The 23052-nt window shown below is 43.5% G+C and overlaps 1 protein-coding gene across 2 annotated transcripts in view; it reads right to left on the bottom strand.

Annotated features, from left to right (window-relative positions):
- UNC5B (unc-5 netrin receptor B) overlaps positions 1 to 23052 on the bottom strand; it is a 202090-nt gene that overhangs the window by 16810 nt on the left and 162228 nt on the right. The window contains exons 4-9 of one of the 2 annotated variants that reach the window (XM_020783182.3): positions 20982 to 21085; positions 15631 to 15811; positions 14028 to 14195; positions 10267 to 10431; positions 3655 to 3687; positions 258 to 452 (exon numbers count right to left, since the gene is read on the bottom strand). In XM_020783182.3, coding sequence (XP_020638841.3) covers positions 258 to 452; positions 3655 to 3687; positions 10267 to 10431; positions 14028 to 14195; positions 15631 to 15811; positions 20982 to 21085 — 846 coding nt within the window. The remainder of the gene's footprint in view (positions 1 to 257; positions 453 to 3654; positions 3688 to 10266; positions 10432 to 14027; positions 14196 to 15630; positions 15812 to 20981; positions 21086 to 23052) is intronic. The other variant, XM_020783183.3, reaches the window with a different exon arrangement.

The raw sequence follows: 23052 nt of genomic DNA, 5'->3' as shown, positions 1-23052 counted from the left end.
TTTGGTTAATACTGTCACTTTGATTAAAAACTGAGGCTAAGAAAGAGTGAATTGGTCAAAGATATCCAGAAAGTCCAGGGACTGGAACCTTCACGGACATTTTGCACTCTATTGAAAGCATCACACCAACATTCAGTTCAAATGTTTGATTCTACCTCTTCATCTCTTCTGTCTCACAGAGTTAAAAAAAATGCACAGAAGAGATCCTGAAAAGCAATGGGATGAGAACATAAAAACAAGCCGAAGTGGTGGCTTACCATGCCTGGAGGTCTTGAAGTTGACTGGGTGGAAGCCTCCAGTCAGCGCAGCAGAAGAGTCTGTGATGTCAGTGTCGAATTCCCGGCAGCTGCGCCTATACACCACCACCCCAACAGCCATCAGGATAACAATGAAGATAAAGATGGCGACCACCAGGCCAGCATACAAGGCCACATCACCAGTGGCCTCCAGTACTATGGGGGAAGATACAGAGGGAGAGAGATTAAAAAGAGCTGCCATTTTCTGTTTTATTTATTTACATCTATGCTATCATTTAGTCAGTTGCCAAGGAAATACAGATTTATGATTCCACGAGAAGAAATTCAAAACTAAACCACGGTGTGGTCTACCACTTTTTCACAATTTGTTCCTTGAACTTTCTCTTGAGATTTCTGCCAAGGCCATGAAGATATGAAGGGACAGCTAGTTAAATAAGGAATTACAACAGACGAACATCTATTTAAGCTCCTGAGCACGCCAGCCTTCTATGGCTGAGATGAGTACGTGGGGAAATCCAAAGCACTCAGAACGCGGGCAGGCAGGTTCCCCACAGACAACCCTAGGCCATTTCATGTTCTTAGCCACACATTACCTATTTGGGCCTTTCAAATTTGGGGTTTTTTCACACCTAGATGCCCGGGCCAGTATTGCCAACTTAAGGCATTACTGGAGTTGCATTTAAAGGCAACTGAACAGATAGAAGTTCCCCTGCCATATATGACTTGGTACCCCGTCAGGTTGGGGAAAAATAAAATCAAAGGCCTTTTCTTTTCAGATGTGGGGCAGGAAGTTGAGGAACAGTGGAAGCAGAACAAAACACCGAAGTAAACATGATTACTTAATGATCAGTGAAGTGCAGTTCTGTTTTTCCATGGCTCTGTTGCAGTTGGTTTGTAAGCCCCACAAAAGAGCACAGGGAATGGTGGCAGAATCTAGCTTTCTCCTGGATAAAACCAAGTTTTCATTGGCCACTAAAGAAGGAGGAGGCTAGGTTGGAGCAAGAAGGAAAGGTGAGAAAGAAAGCTAAAAAAAAAAATAAAAAAAAATTGGTGTTCTATAGAAGCTAGTATGCTGGCCAAGACTTGGGAAATTCATGCTCCAGGTCATTGCTCAGCCATCGGTAGCTCTGGATTAGTAACTCTCTTTTAGTCTGGGCTATCCTTACAGGATTGTTGTTGTACAAAAAAAAAAAAAAAAAAAAAAACAGGAAGGGAGAAAAACAGATATGCTGCCTTGGCCTTATTAAGACAGGAGCCGGTGTCCTCTAGATGTCCAGGGGTTGCACATATTTATGCCTGGAGCTTAAACTAGACTCTGGGGACCCCGAAACATATGTTTAAATTGCCCCCATGCCCCTTAGAGGGCACAAGGACATGAGGGGTTTTTTTTAAGAGAAAAATTGGAGTGAGACAGGAGTCCTGGAGAGTGTATTTGAATCTAGGGGAGACTTTGCAGCCCATCAGCCGCATTTCATCTACTCCTGTGTAGGGCAGGTGGAGACAGGATGTTAATATAACTAGCTAACTGACTAGAGATGCGTGTGCACAAAGTTATGACTGGTTGCTCATGATGCATGAATCAGGGAGATTCACTGCAGGCAGATCCAGAAGCTGCTACATTAGGAAGATGTGATCACGGAGGGCATGGGAAGGTAGCTGTGAGAAGCAGGCATACAGGAATAGTTCAGTGACGAGGGAAATGAGCACCAGCCTGAAGGTTGTCTGTCCAAGGTCAGCACCTCTTACTATGGTACTCTTAATGCCCATCTGCTTACGCTTTTAAATGAAACTTAACCTTGGACAGGGACACACCAGGAGAGCTGCAGAACCCTCATTAACATTGCCTCTAGGGCTAGCTATTTATATATAAACATACTGTGACTCTTTGGTCTCCCTTGGTGCACAGGAAGAGGACTTACGGTAAAAGCCGCCCACCTTGAACTTGAAACAAATTGGGCATTCATAAGAAAAAAAAAGAGGAATGGTGATTGCTAAATGGCTAAATGCACAGATGTGATAGACAGTCTTTGGAATGAATCAGCCTCTTTTGTAGGTCGGTTGTGGGAGAGAGAAAAATTGCACACACTTGGTCTCATTAGGGAACAAAGCCTCATCAACTTTAGAGCAGCCATGCCAGCAATTTATGTTTGGTGCTTATGAGGCTGAACCATACTTCTCTATGTGTGTTTCTCCCAGCTATGAGAGCATTCACATGTAAAATCTACTTGCTCCGTAACCTTTATTTAGATCAAGAAACTTTGTGGCCCAGGATTCAAGACCTCCAAAGTTCTGCAGAGAGTCCTGCCGAGACAAGAGTCCCATAGAATTGGGCAACAATCTAGACAAAAGGTCACAGAATGAAAATCTCAGTGAAATCAACATGCTGGATTCCTCCTGAATGATGAACAGGACTTGAATCTCAAGTCTGACTGTGGAAAGAAACCAAAGGGGAACAGCAAAAGTAAGGAGAGGAAAAAATATTAAGGTGTTGAAGTAAAGCCTCAATCTTCATGGGAAACAGGTGGTTCTGATGGGATCTGAAAGGAGCAGTGAAGAAAGAGGATACGCCCTGTGTTCTGGCATGAAGTTCTGGGCATGAGGAGAATTCAGAGAGAGAGTCACCAAGCTAATTTAAAACAGCAATAAGATGCAAAGCTTTTTTTTTTTTTAAATCACAGTGTGGGTGGAGTGATGTTTATTTTGTCATCCTTGTTACTGCTTTGCTGATTTTTCAATATGCATTGATGAATAAGAAGCCTCAAACCAAAGAAAGCCATACACCCCCTTTAAATATTGTGCACAGAATATTTCTGATGAAGAATCATCCACAGCCTTTTATGCTGCATTCCCACATAGCACATCCGACCATGTTTTATCTCCAGCCAGTAGTTACAAGAAAGGGGAGTGGAGTGTATGATATACACAGTCTCTGTTTTCTGGATGACAGCAAAACCATTACTGTTCCACCTATATTAAATACCAATGGGTGGAAAATGACCAACAATTTATTACTAGGTGAGAGGAGGAAAGTGAGGAGGAAAAGCAATGCTCTTCCTGAGGCAAAAATGACAACAAAAAAGAGTATCTCTATCTTCTCCGCCCCCCCCCCGCCCAATACAGATGCAGGGAAGTTCTAATTTCAACAGCTGCTTGAATGACTACATCCGTAATTGAGTGGGTTTTGCCTCTGCTGCACAAAGCAAACCTGCATGTCTTCACAAACTTCATCAGACCTGGCAATGGGCTCCTTGCTAAACCTGCAGAGAGATCACCTTCTCCAAGAAAAAGTAGTTTTAACACGAAGGAGAAGCAGCAAACCAAACCAAGGTGAACGAAAGCAAGATTTTGAATGCATATAAAACAATGAAAGAAAATGGTCATGAAATGGAAGACTTACGGTGACTTTTGGGTTCGTTTACAAATCTTTTATCTGTGAGGGAAAACAAAGTGGGAGAAAAACAAAGGTTGAAAAAAAATGAGGATGGTAACCATGATGACGATGATGATAATAAAAGAAAACAGAAGCACAGACTGGCTGCCCAGGCAAAGAGTGCAGTGAAAATGTAAACATGATGGAACAATTCATTCAGAAGACATGCATGCTGTGTTTCAGAGGCTCACAGAATCACTCCACAATCTACATTTCTCAAACATCTGCCCACAGTATCAGCATGTGAAATGTTCTAGGGATACCATTATGTTGCCTGGGATACTGTGCTCATGTACATATGAACACAATGTACAGGATCAGGTTGGCCTTGCATCCTGCTTTACAGCTCTGCGTGAAAGATGGTCACATAAAGGAATTCTATACATGAAGAGCTACCCAGTCTAAATACGGCATGCCTGTTGAGACTACACAACCAGCAAACCACCATTTACAGGCCACATGTGGCAGCCTATCAGAGGCTTTTCCTGCCTGGCCAAAACTGAAAAGGAAGACAAGGACCATTTCCAGCACTGGCAGACCATAATATGTGGACCCTGGGATGCATTTCACCTTGGAAAGTACCAAGCATGACTTTCATGGCAGCATGACAAATCTAAGGGCAATTGGTGTTTATATGGAATTTGCACAATGTGCTGTGGTTAACTGCTGAGATGCTAGGGCATAACTGAGCATACACACAAGGAAGATACACTTTGACATCTCATTGATTTACTGCAATTACCCAAAGCAAGCAACACAAAACCTTGTGCAAACACTAATAGGATTCTGGCCCGTGTTTTTTTTCCCTTTTAACTCAGTAGGTGGCATTTTTTACTATGAGCTGTGGTCCTTCATAGGACTGCTGTCTAACTTCAAGGTCATCCATCCCCCCTGAGCTCAATAGGACTGTAATTTTTTTTCATCAAAAGAGAAGCCAGGCTTCCTGTGGCTCAACTGGACAGGACAGCAGAAACAGACTGCTCCCCTCCCCAGTGGGTGTCCTGCTCCTCCCAGTTCCATGATCCCAGCTTTTTAAATTTGATTTGTCCAGCTGGACTTGGCACCCATTCATTCATCATAGCCATCTGCTAGTTTCTTTCTGCAGACCCGAAGACTAGTTGTTTTCACAATCCTGTCTCTAGAGCCACTCTTTTTTGTTGCTGTTGTTTTTGACTTTTTTGTTTTTAACTGTACAGAACTCTTAGGCTCAGTACATGAGAATTCAGCATTCTTTTAAGAAAACAAATCCACAATTCCTGAAATTCTGGGAGAAAGAAGCATGTTATGAGCAGAGACACATGGAAGAATGAGAAATGGGCGAACTTTAAAAGCAACACTACAAGAGACAAAATATTTGAACTGGAAAGGTTCAAGAGTGATGGTCTGGATGCACTTGAAGAATCACCCATTTCTTTGGGAGAATAAACGAAAGCAATCTTCACGGTCCCACCCTGCCTTTCTCTCGTTTGCCAGAGCTTGGAAAAGTCACTTTTCAGACTAAAACTTCCTAAAACCCACAGCAACCATGGCTGTGTGTAATGCAGTCTGAGGTATTCTGTGATTTGTGACCTACCCATGAAAAATGTGACTTTTCCTCTATATTCTTGCTCATTTTGTCTCATTGTGGGAAAAGCATTCAAAATGTTTCCAACTGTCACAGTTTTTTTTTAAAAATAAGAGATCACAAAACTGTGGAAATATTCTCTGTTCTCAACCAAATGTTGAAAAATACTTCTGAGACAAGTAGTTGCATATCATACATTTTTCAGAGCGGCCTACAGATCTCATTGTTGTCTGAACCTACAGTATATTTGACCATTTCTCCTAGGACAGCCTTCGCTGAGGTCCATCAAACACCAGAGAAAAAGCAACAAGTTTATAGATGTTTCCTTGAAAACTGTTGTAGACTCAGCTCTCCATCCTCCGTTCCATTAATTTACTTTCTTCAATTTGATCTATCATTCTCACACATGGGCTAGAATTCCCAGAATACCTCACTCAGAATTGGACCTAGTTTGGAATTATGAGTTACTGCTTTATGGACCAATCCTTGCATGTTTATGTAAAAATAAGTCCCATAAGCTTAAACAAGGCTTATCCCTCTTCCAACAAGCACAAATCAGCAGTCATAGAAATAATTAATAATTCAGCATTGTTAAATAATCTTAAACTTTGTTGTAGGCCAGCTTGATCTCACTCTCCCATGACTAAGGTTCTTTAATGATGGGTAACGTTGAAAGGAATCCTGCTGCCCACCATACCTTTCACATTCTTCGGACAACTGATATCAACAGCTTGGAAACATTACATTGGAGGGAGGGACTACAACTCCCAGAATCACCCAGCCAGCTGGAAAACAATGTTTTAGGAGCAAAGGGCAAGCATTTAATGAATCTTAATGTGACTGGGTAACGTGCAGCAGTAATTCAACTTCCTTCCCAAAAGATATAAACTCAAAGATTAATACAGAGAGTGCTTTAAGAGAGATGGCGTAGCATCCAATTAATACCCTAGTTAATGACCAAATACACACACATACATACATTCTTAACATATATAGGTGAAGGACTGGTTTGAGGGTTTATGGGGAGACCGATCAAGCCTGAAGATGCTTGCATCTTCGGCTATTGCTGTTTTCTTGTTTTTCTTTTCAGCACTTTTTGCCAACTGAACACTGACTGCCAGCAGCAGGCTGGCATGGTGCACAGCTTGATTCTGCCTGCAAACTGCCCCCAACCTCAGCTGTCACGATGCCTTAGTTTTCCCCAGCAATGAGCTTCTCCAGAGCCAGCAGCTACTGAAGGGTGAGATGCCTTTTTGGGTTGTTTTGAAATCATGTCTCTGCACAGGGCTCCTCTCCTCCTCTCCCCCCTCTCCTGTCTGCCAACATGGGTCAAATCTTGTGATTTCATTAAAGATGACACAAAAGGATTCATGCAGCAGGGGTGTGAGGGAAGTCTGCAGCACACTGTGCGGGAGAGAGTGTACTCTGAGGACAGGCTACAAGTAGCAACATTAATCCAGGCAACAGACAAACTTAGATTAAATGATCAGAATAGAAATCATTCTGACAAAGGAAGGTGGCAGCACTCACACAATTAAAACAATTAGGACAAGCGGTGTGAATGTCCCACTGTAAACAGGGGTGTTATTCTCGAGACGTTGGCCTTTCCACTTGTTCAAGCAATTTATTTTGATCCTCCCAAGGGGTTGTGAATACACTGATTCTCCTGCCTTCTCAAACACATCCAGTTCTTAAAGCAAATGGGTTAAGACCAAACTCACTTGCCTGTTCCCTTAGCCAACCTCAGGATCAGCTCATCCATTGGCTGATTTGCCCTAATGCTTCTCAGGTGACATTTACAGATACACCAAGAAATCAAAGACGTCAGCAACGAGGCAACGACAGGCAGTATCTTTGTGAAAGGTCCCAAAGGGCTAGAAGAGAGGAAGAGTTGCAAAAAGAGCTAGAAAAAGGCCTTTGCTGGCTTTGGGAGCACAAAGAGCACTTCAGGATGCTCGTCTGAGACCTTATATAGAGGTTTGCCCTAATTAGCCAAATATTGAGCTGCAGGTGTCCAGCCACTTTGCTTCTGGTCATTTCATCTATGGGCTGAAGCATAGATAGTTTTTCATACTAGGAAAAGGCCCAGGGAGATTGAGTGTGTGTGTGGATGAAGATTAAACAGTGATGACTGTGGCCCACTATTAATCAACAGCATTTAGATCTAGATGCAGAATCCTTCAGCCCGTGCTGACATTAGAGAAAACTGACAGTTCGTTTCAACTCGAAAGGAGGAGGACTATGGGTGTGGGTCTCGTTAGACAAATGGAGAGGAGCACATGGCTGGCCTTCCCAGATGTTGCTGAATTATAAGTCCCACCATACTCCACTATCAGCCATGCTGATTAAAGCTGATGGGAGTTGCAATCCCACAACATGTGGAACAGTGCCCCCCCCCATTCCTGGCCGACAGAGAAAGGGTTGGTACTGGATTTCCACCACCAGCCCTTTTTGCAGCATTCCCAGTAATAGTATAATTGTTGGCTTTTAATGGGAAATCAACATCATGGTGTAATGAGAGAACAAGACAATAAGCCACACCTCCTTTATTCTGCAAAGCCTGTGCCCTCGTCCTGTATATGAGAAAGGAAATATGGTTCTGCTTCTGGAGAGCACTTTTTAAAAAATCTCTAGAAACAGAAAAGGTTCCCAACTTGGTGTCTGAATTACAATGCAAAACAACTCCAGTTCCCCCACCTGTTTTCAGAGGGTTCACATTAAGAATTTTTTAAAAAACCCCAAATTTTAACAGAGGATAATCTGGTGACTCATCTACTAACTTTCACTATATATTTCCCAAAATAGTTCTCCTGGTGTCACTCATCCTGGTCTCTCTCCACACACTATGGAAAAGAGAGTTATTCAAGACAGAGAGGAATGCTACAGAGCCCTGCTGAGTACACTGAAATCTCTTTACACTTCTACTTCCGTCTCTGGTATTCTTTCAGTTATTAGCAGAACAAGTGGAAGTTACTCAGACTTGCACTGTCAGGGTGGGGCAACTCACCTAGAAGCTATTGGCATACAACTCAGCCTTAGCCTGAATAGCCAAGGGTGTGGGAGGTGGGAGACGAAGTCCAAAAATAACTATGGTGTAAGCAACCACAGACCAGTCCTGTTTACTTAGGAAATGCACCCTCTTAGTTTAAGTCAGACTGACTCAGAATTAAGTGTGCATGTGGTTCATTGAGTCATAATCCCTGTCTGCTGTTTCCAAGCTGTAGTCTTAAAAAATACATTTAAATGGCCAAAGAATTTATCTGGTCTGATATTCGGCTACCGTAGATGAGCTATCGACAGGATGCTCCCAGGCATTGCTTTTCACAAGTGTTTCTATAGACACCTGAAGATTTTGTTGTTTAGTCATTAAGTCATATCTGACTCTTTGTGACCCCATGGACCAGAGCACGGCAGGCGATCCTATCTTCCACTGCCTCCCAGAGTTTGGTCAAATTCATGTTGGTAACTTCAGTGACATTGTCCAACCATCTCGTCCTCTGTCGTCCCCTTCTTCTCTTGCCCTCACACTTTCCTAACATCAGGGTCTTTTCCAGGGAGTCTTCTCTTTTCATGAGATGGCCAAAGTATTGGAGTCTCAGCTTCAGGATCTGTCCTTCCAGTGAGCACTCAGGGTTGATTTCATTCAGAATGGATAGGTTTGTTCTCCTTGCAGTCCAGGAGACTCTCAAGAGTCTCCTCCAACACCACAATTCAAAAGCATCCATTCTTTGGCCGTCAGCCTTCTTTATGGTCCAGCTCTCACTTCCATACATCACTACTGGAAAAACCATAGCTCTGACTACATGGACCTTTGTCGGCAAGGTGATATCTCTACTTTTTAAGATGCTGTCTAGGTTTGCCATATCGCTTTCCTCCCAAGAAAGAAGGCATCTTTTAATTTCATGGCTGCTGTCACCATCTGCAGTGATCATGGAGCCCAAGAAAGTAAAATCTGTCACTGCCTCCAGATCTTCCCCTTCTATTTGCCAGGAGGTGATGGGACCAGTGGCCGTGATCTTTGTTTTTTTGATGTTGAGCTTCAAACCATTTTTTGCACTTTCCTCTTTTACCCTCATTAAGAGGTTCTTTCATTGCTCCTCACTTTCTGCCATCAGAGTGGTATCATCCATGATGGTGCTGAAGAAGATACCTTATGATATTAACTTTCTCACAGATAAAAATTGGATAACTAAGTAGTATAGCTTTGTCTAGTTATATGCTGCTTTTACAAACAAGTGAGAAAGGTTACTGTTTGGGTTTCAGTTCTGTCCAGGGACGTATTCAATCTAAGATGTAGGGCCAACAGTTTCTAATTTCGCAAATATGAGTGAATCTGTGAAACGGTCAAGGTGAGATCTAACACCACTGTAACATTTGATGAGGCCCATTTCACTGTTGGCTGCATCCCTCTTTACTTGCTAAAACAACACCCCAGGAAACAGGAATTAAGATCTAGGACTTCCTCTATCATCTTCTCCCTGTGCCATGCTTACTTTTTACATCTTGCTTAATGATGAGAGCCTTCTCTCAAATGCTTGCATAGTTTTTTTTTCTGCTTTTGTACACGTTTTGGTCCAGGACAGCTCAGTGAGCGCGGTACCTGGCTGTGGAGTTTTGAGTTTGATTCCACATCATGTCTCCTGTGGGGAAAAAAACAGCTAGCCTGTGTAGCTTTTGCCACAGTCCCCGAGTGCTCTCAGAAATAGTGAATGGTAAACCACTTCTGAGTATTCTTTACCTAGAAAACCCTGGAAAGTCAAATGTGACTTGGTGGCACATTATTATTGTTATTGTTGTTGTTGCTTGGCCTAATAAAGGTTTCCCTTTAGTATGGTGTCTAGAATTTGTTTTGTGTCAACATGGCTATCAATACTTCTTTTGGCTGCAATTCCCAGAATCCCCAACTTGCACAGCTGCTAGGAGTTGTAGTCCCCAAAGTAACATGTCTACACTTTGGCCTCAGACATGGGTTCCAACTCCCTCTCAACCACGTTAGCCACATCGTTTTTACTCACTTTGCATACAGAGCCCATCGGTGCAGTTTTTGGAATCAAGCAGCACACCGCTGCAGTCTTTGCCTCCATTCTTGGGAGACGGGGCCATGCACTCTCGGCTTCTCCAGTGGGTGCACTCCGTGTTGCAGGCAGACCATTTGCTCCATTCAGTCCAGGCTCCATCTACTGCATTCCAGAATGAAGAAAAAAAGATGAGAAATACGGGAAACTAGACAGATTCCACAGGTACAAGGGGCAAGGGAAGGGAAACAGAGGACAACAATTTGTCGCGAGCCATTGCAGCATGGTTGATACTAAAGTAATGGGCTAGGATTCAGGAAGCCTGGGTTCCAATCATTGCTCAGACATGGAAACTCGCTGGTGGTGGCAATGGTAAACCACTCCTTGACATCTCACATACCTTCAAACACTAGTAGAATTGCCATGAAGTTGGAAGTAACTTGATTGAACAAAAACAATGATTTGTCACCAAATCATTTGCTGCAAGCCACAGAACACTGTACGGGCATCTCACAGTTTACACATGCTGGATGTCATGTCCTACCATGCACATGTATGTGACTGTTTTCTGTGAGAATCTACATGCAAGTTGCATGTTATTCCCAACGCAGAAGAGTATTGTATGCATAATACTCTTCTGCGTTGGAAATAACATGCAACTTGCATGTAGATTCTCAGAGTTTTGTCATTACGAAACAGGCAGATAAACCTCCGTGGCTACATATTATACAAGCTATACTGTTACAGGTATATATTCAAAGAGAACTTGGAAAAATTACGTTTATGGTTTACGGTTCTCAGGAACTCTGGGGGAGGTGTCACAGGACAGCATTAGTAAGTCACAATATTTAGCATTTATACACAGCATTCATTCCCTTTACATATAGTGGTCCCTCAACGTACGCACGGCTCAACATCCGTACTTTTCGAGGTACAGACTTCTCCAGCCGCAAGATTTCCAATCGACTTGCGGTTGGAGAATCAACCTACAGACCAGAAGAGGGAGGTGGGGAAAGCGCCAAATTCAAATTTTGCACTTTCTCCGCCTCCCCCTTCCAGTCCGTAGGCCGCCAATCTGCCTCTGGATGCCTTCCAGGGCTTCTCCGCCACCATCGGAGGAATCTTGGAAGTCCCCCCTGCGGATAGTGCCTCCGAAGCACGATCGGCAGTGTGGAGGGGACCTCCAAGATGCCTCCCATGGCGGCGGAGAAGCCCTGGAAGGCATCCGGAGGTCCCCTGCCACCACTGCTGGGAGCCAAGCCACGCAATCCCGGCCATGCTCGGACTCCTCGACTTCCCCTGCCCCTGCCACCACTGCTGGGAGCCAAGCGGCAGCGGTGGCAGGGGAAGTCCAGGAGTCCGAGCATAGCCAGGATCACGCGGCTCGGCTTCCAGTACCAGCAACAGTGGTGGAGGACCTCCGGATGCCTTCCAGGGTTTCTCCGCTGCCATGGGAGGCATCTCAGAGGTCCCCCTGCCGCCAATCGTGCTTTGATGCCTCCCATGGCAGCGGGGAAGGCCTCCGGAGGTTTCCCCCCTGCCAACGCAGGCTTTCCCAGGGTGGACTGGGCCTACCTGGGGAGGGCTTTCCCCAGTAGGCCCAATCTACTGCCCGGAAAAGCCTGGATAGTTGGCGTTCGTTATTCGTTGGTTCATGGGTGCAACTTTGTGCTGAGTCGTCAACTTTTGATGACTCACAAAGCAGGATGACTCACCAAAATGGTGAGTTGTTTCCCTCTCTAATACTCAACTATGCCACTACACCAAACACAGGCAGAGTTCTACTCCTGTCCTCCGAAGCTGCTGGCCCCAGAGACTGGTGAAATGTCAGGAAGAAAAACCTCCAGAACACTGTCAAACAGCTTGAAAAACCTACAACAACCATCTTTTAGCTTTACTTTACACTTTTGCTAAATGTATTTCTTCATTGGATAGTTTATTCTATTTTTGTCCCTCTGAACTACAAGTATCAAAGGACAGGTGTTCTTCTTCCATACTTCACAACAACACTTCTCTCTGCAAGCCAGTTTTGTGATATTAGCAGTTTCGGTCTCCAAATTACACGTCTTCCTTACATTCCGGGTCAACAGAAATCCCTTCTTGCCACAGCGCATGCTACATTTTACTGTGAACTGTGAGATACAGGATCTCTCTCTTCCTCATTTGTCTTAAGGCACCTGTGATTACTGGATGCACTAGTTTTGATTAATGACATTTAGAAACAGGTGGCTTGTTTTCGGAAGCAGACGTGATAGCCTTTTGTTGTTTTTCACTTCCTGCTTTGATAATCTGAACCTCTGTACAAAGAACAGAGTCTAACCTAACTGGCTAAACAAGGTTTCAGCCTTGATTCTAGGCTATAATTTCAGCAAACCTGGCTGTTGGCTAATGTATTTATTAGTGTACTTCAGAAAACCTCCTGGGAAACAGAACAAAACTGAGATGTGAAAGATAACCAGAGCAGCCCGCAGGTATCAGCTGATCCCTTGTAAGGATCTTGAAACTAACCTTGCCTCCTTGTGTCAAGGAAATAAATAAATAAGAGCAACCAACCCTTCGTTCCCTATCCAGGACCAGTGTAGCAGATGGCTCAGTTGGCACTGCTCAATCTCATGTGAGGCATATGAGAAGGGAGATTAAAGAACAAGGAGGAGAGGCCACATCACATGACCTTGCATTATCCTTCAAGGTCTCCAGTGCATATGCCAAGAGAAGGAAATTGTTCACAAAAACAGGTGGTGACCCCCAATGACCAGGCAGCAACATGGGAAGGGGACATTAACACAACCAATTTGTTCTGAGAGGCAAAGGGATGGACTGACTTTCCTCCACACCTTCAGTAACCAGGAAGGAAAGGAAAGGAAAGAAAGAAAAAGGGAAGGGGGAAAAGCTTGTGACTCAATCATGTACTACTCCTTCCCCTCCAACCCTGGCTAAGCTCACAGATCATCTTAAAGGTGCTGGTCCTTGTCTAATTACTGCCAGAGATTTGATGAATAGACATGAGAGATGGGGTGGGAGCCCTCTTGGTATTCACTCAAAGTATGTGTAATGTGCTGTGGCTAGTTAAGCTAACTGAGGAGGGGTTGCAGAGGATCTCAGTCTGGCATGTGGTTGTATACACAACTGAGAGGTGCCCCAGCTTTTTGCCAATTAGCTACAATTAGCTGCATCAACTTAAACAAACACCCATAGAACTGCGGCCATTTGGCAGTGGCCCCAAACTTGGAATTGCCTACCCATGTGACTCCCCTTTTTTGTGTTTTGGAAGATGATGAAAGCACATCTCTTCCAAATGGCCTTTAACATGTGATCAGTTTTCAAAGGTTGCTGTTTTATAGGTGTATGCTAAAAACCGATGGTGTGCATTTTGATATGTTTTCAATTGCTTTAAGTAGTCATTGCAAGTACACAGTATGATTGTATCTGGATTCTTGGGCAAAGAAAAGCAGGATATGATTTAAATTAAAAATGTTCATCACCTATCTTTAGAAAGGTTCATCTCTTGTTTTTGGAGAAACGGCAAGGACAGGAAAACAGAATGTGTGTGTGTGTGTGTGTGTGTGTGTGTGTGTGTGTGTGTGTGTGTGTGTGTGTGTGTGTGTGTGTGTGTGTGTGTGTGTGTGTGTGTGTGTGTGTGTGTGTGTGTGTGTGTGTGTGTGTGTGTGTGTGTGTGTGTGTGTGTTTCGTCTGGGATGGGTCATCTTTTTCTACAAGGCTCCAAGAAACCAGAAAGGTTTTCATGTTCAAAAAGTATTTACCTGGGCACATGGTGGTACAGGCAAGTTTCTGGAAGGACTGCCCATCACAAACAGAGCCCCCATTCAGAGGTGCTGGATTGGTGCAGGTCCGGGTGCGCTTCTGCCATCCACGGCCACAACGGTTGCTGCAGGGGGACCATTCTGACCAGGTAGACCAGCCACCGTTCACTATAACCATGGAAGGGAACACTTTCATTTAACAGTCACTTAAAGGGAAAGGCAAGGCAAGTGAGCCAAGACAGTGAGTGACACTAAACAAACCCAAACCAACTTAATTTATGTGGATCACTTCCCTCTTTGACCAGTTCTTATATTACAGCCCTTCCACACAGAATACACCTCCTAACATCCTCACCACACCAGCTTCCTGTTGATGCAAGCAAGGGCTTGCACACCAAATGGTTGCCCCAGTCATGCTAGGGTTTCATGATTGGGTGGTGACTGGCTTTGCTGCTGAAGCCAAATCCTTGTCAGTTTCTCTCCGCTCCCAAGCAGCTTCAAGCAGTGACCTGACAAGTGGCCCTGCATCTAATAAAGAAGCAGCTAAAAGAACACCTAGTCTCATACGTCTGAGAATACGATGGCAAGGGGAACCAAGACGTGATGCGGTAAGAACTGAAGCAGCTGAAATGGACATATTAGTCCAAAGTTTCAGGTGAGGGCTTCATCTCAAAGACATTTTGTATTTGTAAGGAAGGACCCAGCCACAGGCCCTGGCATTTTCAGGAAGGACTGCCTGAAACCCTGGTGATCTGCTCTCCAGCATTACACCACATCAGGTGTAACCTGAAATGCCCTGTTTCCCTATCCTGGAAAAATGTGAGATAATGAGACAGACCATCAAGGCAGGTCAGTGGAAAGACAGGAACATCCATTGTGAACATTTTTTGCCACTGGACTGCGTAAGTGGCCTCTGGTCTAGTCTCAGAGACAATCAGAGCCATACCTGACTTAGCTCCACTGGATTCAACCCAAACTTGGAAATAATTTGTTAAAAACTCATTTGTTATTCGTTCATATTTTTCAGCAATGTTTTTACTTTTGTTTTTTGCAATCATTAAATCTAGGTCCCCTTATCTGTGAGTTATATTTAGTCTTTCAGTTTTGATTTTTTTACTATTTTCCCCATAATTTTATATATAGACAAACAGAAAAATACACATGAACTGGTTTAATAAATGGAAGAATAACACTAGTAAAAATTCTTAAGACAAAGTATCATGTACGGTTTACTTAGTAGTAAGTCCCACATTAAAGTAACTAGGACTGATTTCTGAATTTAGTATCCCTAGCTGGATAGCTCAGTGGCTGCGGAACAGCTGGGAGTTCGATTCCCCACTGTGCCTCCCAGGAGAAAAGCCAGCCTGTGTGGCCTTGGGCAAGCTGCAAAATCCTAGGATGCCTCCAGAAGAAGGGAATGGCAAACCACTTCTGAGTATTCTCTTCCTGGAAAACTCTGGAAATGGTTGTCATAAGTCAGAATTGACTTGACGGTGCATGGTGATTATTATTATGTTTAATATCAAATTGTTATTTGATTTAAAGCAGCCATCTTATCGCAGTGCAAATTCAGCAAGCCCAACGTTACGAAACCAACCCATACCATAGACAATGACTGTGGCAGTGGTGCTCCGCCGTTTGGCAACTATGTTCTTGGCCACACAGGTGTAGTTGGCAGTGTCCGAAAGCCGAGCCTGCTTGATGATGAGGTTGTGGTCAATGGTTATCAGGAAGTTGGTGTCCTGAGAAGAATCAATCACATCCTCATTCCGCAGCCACTCCACCTATAAATGGGAGATGGAGGGGCAGAAATTGCGAGAGAAGAGAAGGAAGGGAGAAGGAAGGAGAGTCAAGACAAGGAGGGGAAAAAACAGGAAGGAAGCACACAGTTAACAACTGGCACCAGAAATTGTTTTAAAAAATTGAAAAAAGATATCCTTGTCTAAGTACCATAACACAGATATAGTATAGGCAACTTGCGGAGCTCAAAATATTGTTGGACTGCAGTTCCCAGAATTCCTCACCATTGATTATGCTAATCAATGTTGCTGGGAGTTGCAGTCCAATAACAATATCTGGATAGCCACATTTTGTCCAACTCCACAATACATACCACATACAATTTATAGCCCAAACATAGGTCTACTGTAACCACTTTCCACTAGTATTTCAAGAAAAGTTACAAGATCCCCTAGGAAGCCATATCTGTTTGCTCCTTGGAGCTGATGACTCGCTTACTCAGCCTAAACAGACATGCTATGTGGCTTTTATTAATACTCCCAATTGTTTTCAGTGGCCTGCCTATGTGATGCAACAGGCACTTGCACAGCGATCCCTACTACTGGGCAGACTGACGTGGCTGCCAAGGGCAGATTTAAAAGGGTCGAAAAGCCTTTTTGTTCCTTCTTGCATTTTTAATTGTTTTTTTTAAATTGCTAGCAATGGAGAGAGGGGTTTACAGGATTTTCTGCCTCCCCTGCTAAAATAACCTGGCTGCCATGGGTACCATGAACCTTGACTTGGAGGGAATTGTCAGGCTTTTCTGCTTCGACCGCACCCTAGTGAATGTTCTGCTTTCTCGCCCTTCCAGAAGAGTCCCTGACACCTATTCTCAAAAGCATTATTGGCTGTTCTCCAAAAATGCTGCAATGCAGCTTTGTTCTCTGAGGAGTACATGATGGGCTTTGTAGTTTCACACCAGCCATGAGAGTTTGCCCTTTACGACTTCAAGCTACAAATAGGAAATTCTGCTTGCCTGTCATTTTTTAAAAATTAAATGAAATAAACCTGACCGGCAATGTTTATTTTTGTATTTTTACAAAACAAAACAAAACAAAAGGCACACAGCAGAAGGGGGAAAGGTTCTGGCTCAGCCTGTTGCTTGTTCAGCTAGCTTCCTTCTGACAGAATTTTGCTTTTTTGGGTGGAGGAGTATTCAGAACTGAAGCTGAAAGTGGTGCAGTTCTTTCTACCGCTACAGGATTCTAAAACCCCATTCTGTTGCATGTGCACATAAAAGTTAAAGCTGGTCTTCTTGAATATCATCCTCATCATTAAAACTGCAAGAGTGGAAGAGACCCTACTGATCATCAAGTCCAGTCCCTGTCAAGGAGGCACAATGGGGAACTGAACTCCCAGCCTTTGACTCTGCAGTCAAATACCTAAACCATCAAGCTATCCAACAGTTCTATCTCACTTTGAGCATCATATATTCTTATCCTCTCTTGCTTTATAGTGCTATTGTCAGGTTCCTTCTCTTGGTCTCAGCTCCTTTGCAAAAGCCAGTGGAGGACATAAAGGTGATAAATAAATTAATCTGTTATCTACATGGCTTCCCTTCCTTTACTCACAAATAGTAAGGTAGGCTATGCCAGATCCAGCTTGCAGGGCAATTAAAAATAGAATTCACCAACCCATGCACCCCATGGGAGGGCAAGCTGCTCTCCAGGAGGTACTCTAGCCATGTTGGCTGGCTAAATCTGGGACTTGTAGTGCAAAATGTTTCCAAGCTCTGCTCATAAAACCAGGTCTTTGACATCCAATAATCTTGACAAAAGACATCTGAGCTGAAGTTTCACAAGGCCAAGCCAACATATAGCTATTACACCACTCTGTTTACACAGACATTCCTGGGTTACAGGGTGTCAGAAGATGGGCCGGTGCATCTTTCACTGTGCCATGACATGTTAGGGAAAGTCTACGGATAGTGACATTTCCAATCTCTAATTGCTCCTTTCCCTCTCTCACTAGAAAAACCATTCCTTCTGTGTTTTCTTTGCTAAATTCTGTCAGGGGTTAATGGCTGTTCAGCTCATGTGGGAGAGAGAAAAGGCTGGGCTGAACAGGTGTGGAGGTTAAGTGCGTTATTAGATGTCAGAATAACAGATCCGCTGCCTAAAATAAACACTTCTGCTGACTAATGAGAGCAGGCAGCCTGTGTGTGACACTATCCATCATGGCCCCGATCCATCATTTACCTCATGTGCTTCTTTTCTGGCAATAAACTGGCAGTCTAGTAAGGTGCCAGCACTCCCAGCTGGCCCTTTTACAGCAGTTGCATAGAACAATGAGGTGCACCCACACTTGCTGGTGTCGCAGAATTGTGTGGGGAGAGTGTGGGTGTGGGTGGGGGAATAGCTACTTGGAGAGAGGTCGTAGTTGCTTGTGATTTATTCATGGACCAAAGTGGCAAAAATTGCATCCTTGCCTGCAATTATTCACCTTCATGAGGTGCCTTCAGGGAAGGCACAGATGTGTCCAGCTGTGGGTGAGAAGGCAGGAAGTTTCTGGTTACCAACTGCTGACAAATTGGGAGTGGGAGGAATGGGTGACAGCAACCAGCGCCCATAAAACAAATCTGCCTGGCTGACTAAAAAAGCTGAGGGAAAGAAAAGGGCAGGAGACAAGATATTTCTGGATGGTTTTTAAAGCACTTATTCCACCATCTGTCTTAGGGGAGGAGGAAGTAATATTTTTAATGCTAGGGCAACTGTCACTGTTGGAAGAAAAGCAACAGCCTCATCCACAAATTTCAAAGTGTTCTGCTAGCAATAAAACCAGCAGCAAGAGGAGGACCTGATGCAGCCAATCTCAATTCTGGGTCCTTTTAAGATCTGGTCTGGGATTTGACCTGTTTGCCATCACATCTCTCAAGCAAGTCATGTTTCTTCTGGGCCCAAGAATCTCTTCTTGATTATTGTCATGTATGCTTGTTGTCAGCTATGCCCTTGTACAACCTCCTCTGCTTGCTCTCTTCCTTACTGTATCCTCACAGATAGTTCTTTGACAGAATTAACTAGTGGTAAGCCACCCTTCACTGTGGGATAACAGTAAGCAGAAGGAATATTTAAAACCTCGGTCTAAGTAACTTTGCCAATGGTGAGGGTGGGGTGGACAGTGAGAATGAGAGAAGGTATTCAAGATCACACAGTGAGATTACTGGCTGAAGGAGGTTTCAAAGACAGGGCTAATTCGCTGGCTGTAACCTTGAAGGAAGAGACGGGGAACAAGAGTAGGTCTTTTGAACTCTTTCCTATCCTATTTCTCCGTGCCAGCGCCTATCCACACATCCCATTTGCTCCTAAGATGGGGTGCAGTTACCCATTGGTTCAGATAATCTTAACAGATACATGTGACATTACTGGAGTCTTGAATCATTCCCTCCACTTCTCTTCCATTTCAGGGTTATTCACCCTTGCTTCCTTCCAGATCTGTTACTCCCATCTGTCCCTTTGTCTTGAACAAGCTGGGGTCCTGTACAATTAGAACTCCCCAAATATCAGCTGGGATGTCAGCTGTAGGAATGTTTTTTCTCCTCATCATGGAGGAAGGCTGCCTCTGAATGCCTCTTTAGATGGGGGAAGAAGTTGGAACTTTTCTCCCCAGCCTAACTGTCTCTTTTCCTCTGCTTCATGCCTTGTAACGTGTTGCACCTCCACCCGCCCCCAAAAGAGCTTATGGCTGGAAAGTCTCCTTTGAACTCTGAAGACTTTTCCTCAAGTTAAGAAGAAAGAAACACTCCCTTATTCACAAAATGGAAGCTTCTACTACTAAGTCAGGCAACATCAAGAGAGGGAAACAAGTGGAGATAAGGTGGAGAATGGTGAGGGTGTGAGAAGAGAGGAGAACGGAGACGTGGGAAGAGGAAGGGGAGAGAAAGGGGAGAGTGTGTTATGGTGTGGAAACTTAACCTGGATTACATGAAAGGAAAACTGACTACAAATATGGGAGCCTGGAGTGAATAAAGCCAGATAAATGGGAAAAGAGACTTAATTTCCAGCTCAGATCAATCCAAGCTGTACAGATTGTCTGGATGGGCCCTTTGCTTGAATATGATATTATAGAACATAAGGAAGTCAAGAAGAGTTACCTGTGCCTCCCATTCATTCATTCATTCATTCATTCATTCATTCATTCATTCATTCATTCATTCATTCATTCATTCATTCATTCATTCATTCATTCACTTATTTTACATATATATAAAATAATGTATTTATGTATGGCTAGTTTATAATAGATAGGAACAGCTCTGCACATTGCCCAGCAATAGACAGTCATCCATGTGTTTTTTGGCAGTTCTGATTTATATGCCCAGTTCACAATCAGGGGTATCGGCTTTGAGGAGAAACAGTGCCAGCTGGAAAGGGCTTTTCCACCATCAAGATTCAGCTAGCCACCTTGCTGGAGTGCAGAGAACTTTCTTCTGCTATGTCTACTGTTCCCTTCTGGAGGTGGTGAGGATGACTGCAAAGCAGAGCAAAATCTCCCTCTGTTTACCCCCCCCCCCCATCTCCAAAAGAGGAAAAGTCTTACATGGAAGACTGTGTGATACTGGAAAAGGGGTACAGGAGGGCAAAGAAGGGAATGAAAACCATATAACAGGCATATCCGTGTTGTGTACCTGGATGTCAAAGAGAAAAGGGGCCAGAGAAAGAAGGGGGATGATGAAGGGCAAGGAGAGAAGGGGATACAAGGAAATTCTAGCAGAAGGGCAAGAACACACTGGAGAGAGAAATTCCACTTTATGCCTAGAAAGACTGACCGACTCAAGGATGCATTGAGAAAATAAACTGGATACAAATAATGGACAGTATAGTAGTTATGTCTGTAGGTCTCACTGAGCTAACAAGACTTACTTCTAAATAAACATGTCCAGGATTGCACTAAAAAGTTTTCGGCAATAAGGTGAACTGAAGAGGAGCCATTCAAATTTTTTGGGCACAGGGAGCGATGGAAGTATCAAATTTCTCTTCAACAGTGTTATGACCCCAGGCCTGTGTATTGCTTGGCAACTGTGAAAAGTTATATATGTGCTATTTAATCACAATTACCCAAATAATTATCACAAAAAGGAATAGGTGTTGCCAAGTGAAAATAATGAAACATTCCATTCCACGGGCACTCTCCCTGAGCCACCTGCCACAGAGCATCCTTTCATCCTGCCTTGCTCACCTCAGCTGTTGGCACACCCTCAGGAGGGCGACACTGCAGAAGCACTTCATGATCCAGCGGCACCTCTTTCCCAAGGGGCTCCTGGTCAAAGTTTTTCCTCAGATCTAAGAAAAAGAAGCAAATCCAACCCAGACAAGCATTAGCCCATGCAGTCACGCAGAGTTAATTTTTTCGTCATATTGTGGAGGGAGAGCTAAGGGGTCAAGAATTCATTTTAATTCATAGTCTGCACAATGGACTTTCCTTGCTCAGATCCTTCTAGACTATAATAAACTATAATTCCCATCATCATTGATCACACTATCTTGGGATGATGAGCGCTCTTGTCCAAAAAATACAAAAAAACCATACAAAACCATACATTTTGCTTCCCTTACAACAAATATAGGCATGTCTTGTTGTTGCTGTTGCTCCTGATGCAATTTACAGACAAAATCTCAATGTTTCTGATAGGAAACAGATTTCATATCTTTTTTGGAAGCAGTGTTTCTGGAGGGATCATTTCACTGTAAGACTGAACTAGGAAACCTTCACAAGGTTACAATCACAGAACGCTGCCACTTCGTACAGAAATGGACAAGCATAGAATATTGGGAAAGTATCCTAATTATGAACAGTCATAATTCTCCACTACTGGGTTCGAGCACTACATCAATAAGAGAGTTCAAAATTATTCAACTCCAGTCAGGATAGCTGAATGAAAGGGAGTCAGATATACAGAGCAAAAACAGGAGAGCTCAAAATAGTCCTTAAATTTCACTCTGAAGAATGTGTCCCACTCAAAACATTTTGGGGGAAGTAAACCCCTTACAATTGGAGTGTAAAGGTGTTTATGCTTCCAACTTAGTTCATGTGTATAGGCTGAACCCTCAAAAAACAGAATTGCGACATCTTTGTGAAGAGAAAGCCTCAGTGCTCAACAAAGTTTGGCTCTGTCGTCAGAAGGGCCTAGCTATCTTGCCTCTACTCACTCTGTTGTTCTCAGGTGTCTGTCAAATTGCTTCTGACTTATAGTGAACCTAATAAGAACAGAAAGGTATACAAGATTTCCAAGGCATGGTTTACCATTGCTACTACCCAGTGTGTTTGTAATGGCTAAGTGGAGATTTGAACCCCACATCTCCAAAATTCTTCACCAGGCATCCTATCCATTATACCACATTGCTTCTCTCTATATAGTGGACCCTTGACTTACAGACGGCTTGACTTACAGACTTTTTGAGTTACAGACTTCTCTGGCCGCAAAATTTAGGTTTGACTTGCAGACTGAGATTTGACTTACAGACCAGAAAAAAACCAAAATGGAACAAAAACGGCCTGTTACGGGATTAATTGGTTTTCAATGCACTGTAGGTCAATGGAGACTTGACTTACAGACTTTTTGACTTGAGAACCGCCTTCCAATACGGATTAAGTTCTCAAGTCAAGACCCCACTGTAATTTATATTCTCCAGAAAAATACCTCGGTTCCCTACTATCTTTTCCCTTCTAACCAGAATTATTGCCAAACCCTCTGCATTCTGTACATCAACATTAGAGCTGAATCTCTTCACTTCTCTTCACAGAAGATGGTGGAAAATGTTGGCAAGATGAGGTGTCTAATAGTACAGTACATGGATGTGGTATCAATATAATAAAGGACTTATAAAAACTCTGCCTGAATAAGCAATTAACCAGTAGGTGGCACTATCATCCACTTATCTGCTTTCAAACACTGACAAACAGTTCCAACAAAAATAAATGTTGTCTGAAGCAATTATTTTTGAGAATGGTTATGATTATGACAGTGATAATTTGCTATCTTGTTTTACGAGATGTTCAATGATCAAGGCTATCTCAGTGCGGTCTTCTGAGGATTCACTAACATCCCCATATAACCCCTGCTTCGAACATCACAAGTGTACAGTGCTTCTTGTATATACGCAGCTACATTTCTATCCCTTGAAAACACACTTTGGGGGACCAGGAAGAAGTACAGTCTAGTGGTCAGACAGCGGGACTCGAATTTGGGAGATCAAACTCTTCATTGGTCCATGAAGCTTCTCGGTCAGACTGACCTCAATAAAGTGAG

Source organism: Pogona vitticeps, chromosome 3 (genome assembly GCF_051106095.1).
Source record: "Pogona vitticeps strain Pit_001003342236 chromosome 3, PviZW2.1, whole genome shotgun sequence".
NCBI lineage: Eukaryota > Metazoa > Chordata > Lepidosauria > Squamata > Agamidae > Pogona > Pogona vitticeps.
Note: the sequence above shows the minus strand (reverse complement) of the source record. Positions and strands in the feature narration are given on the sequence as shown.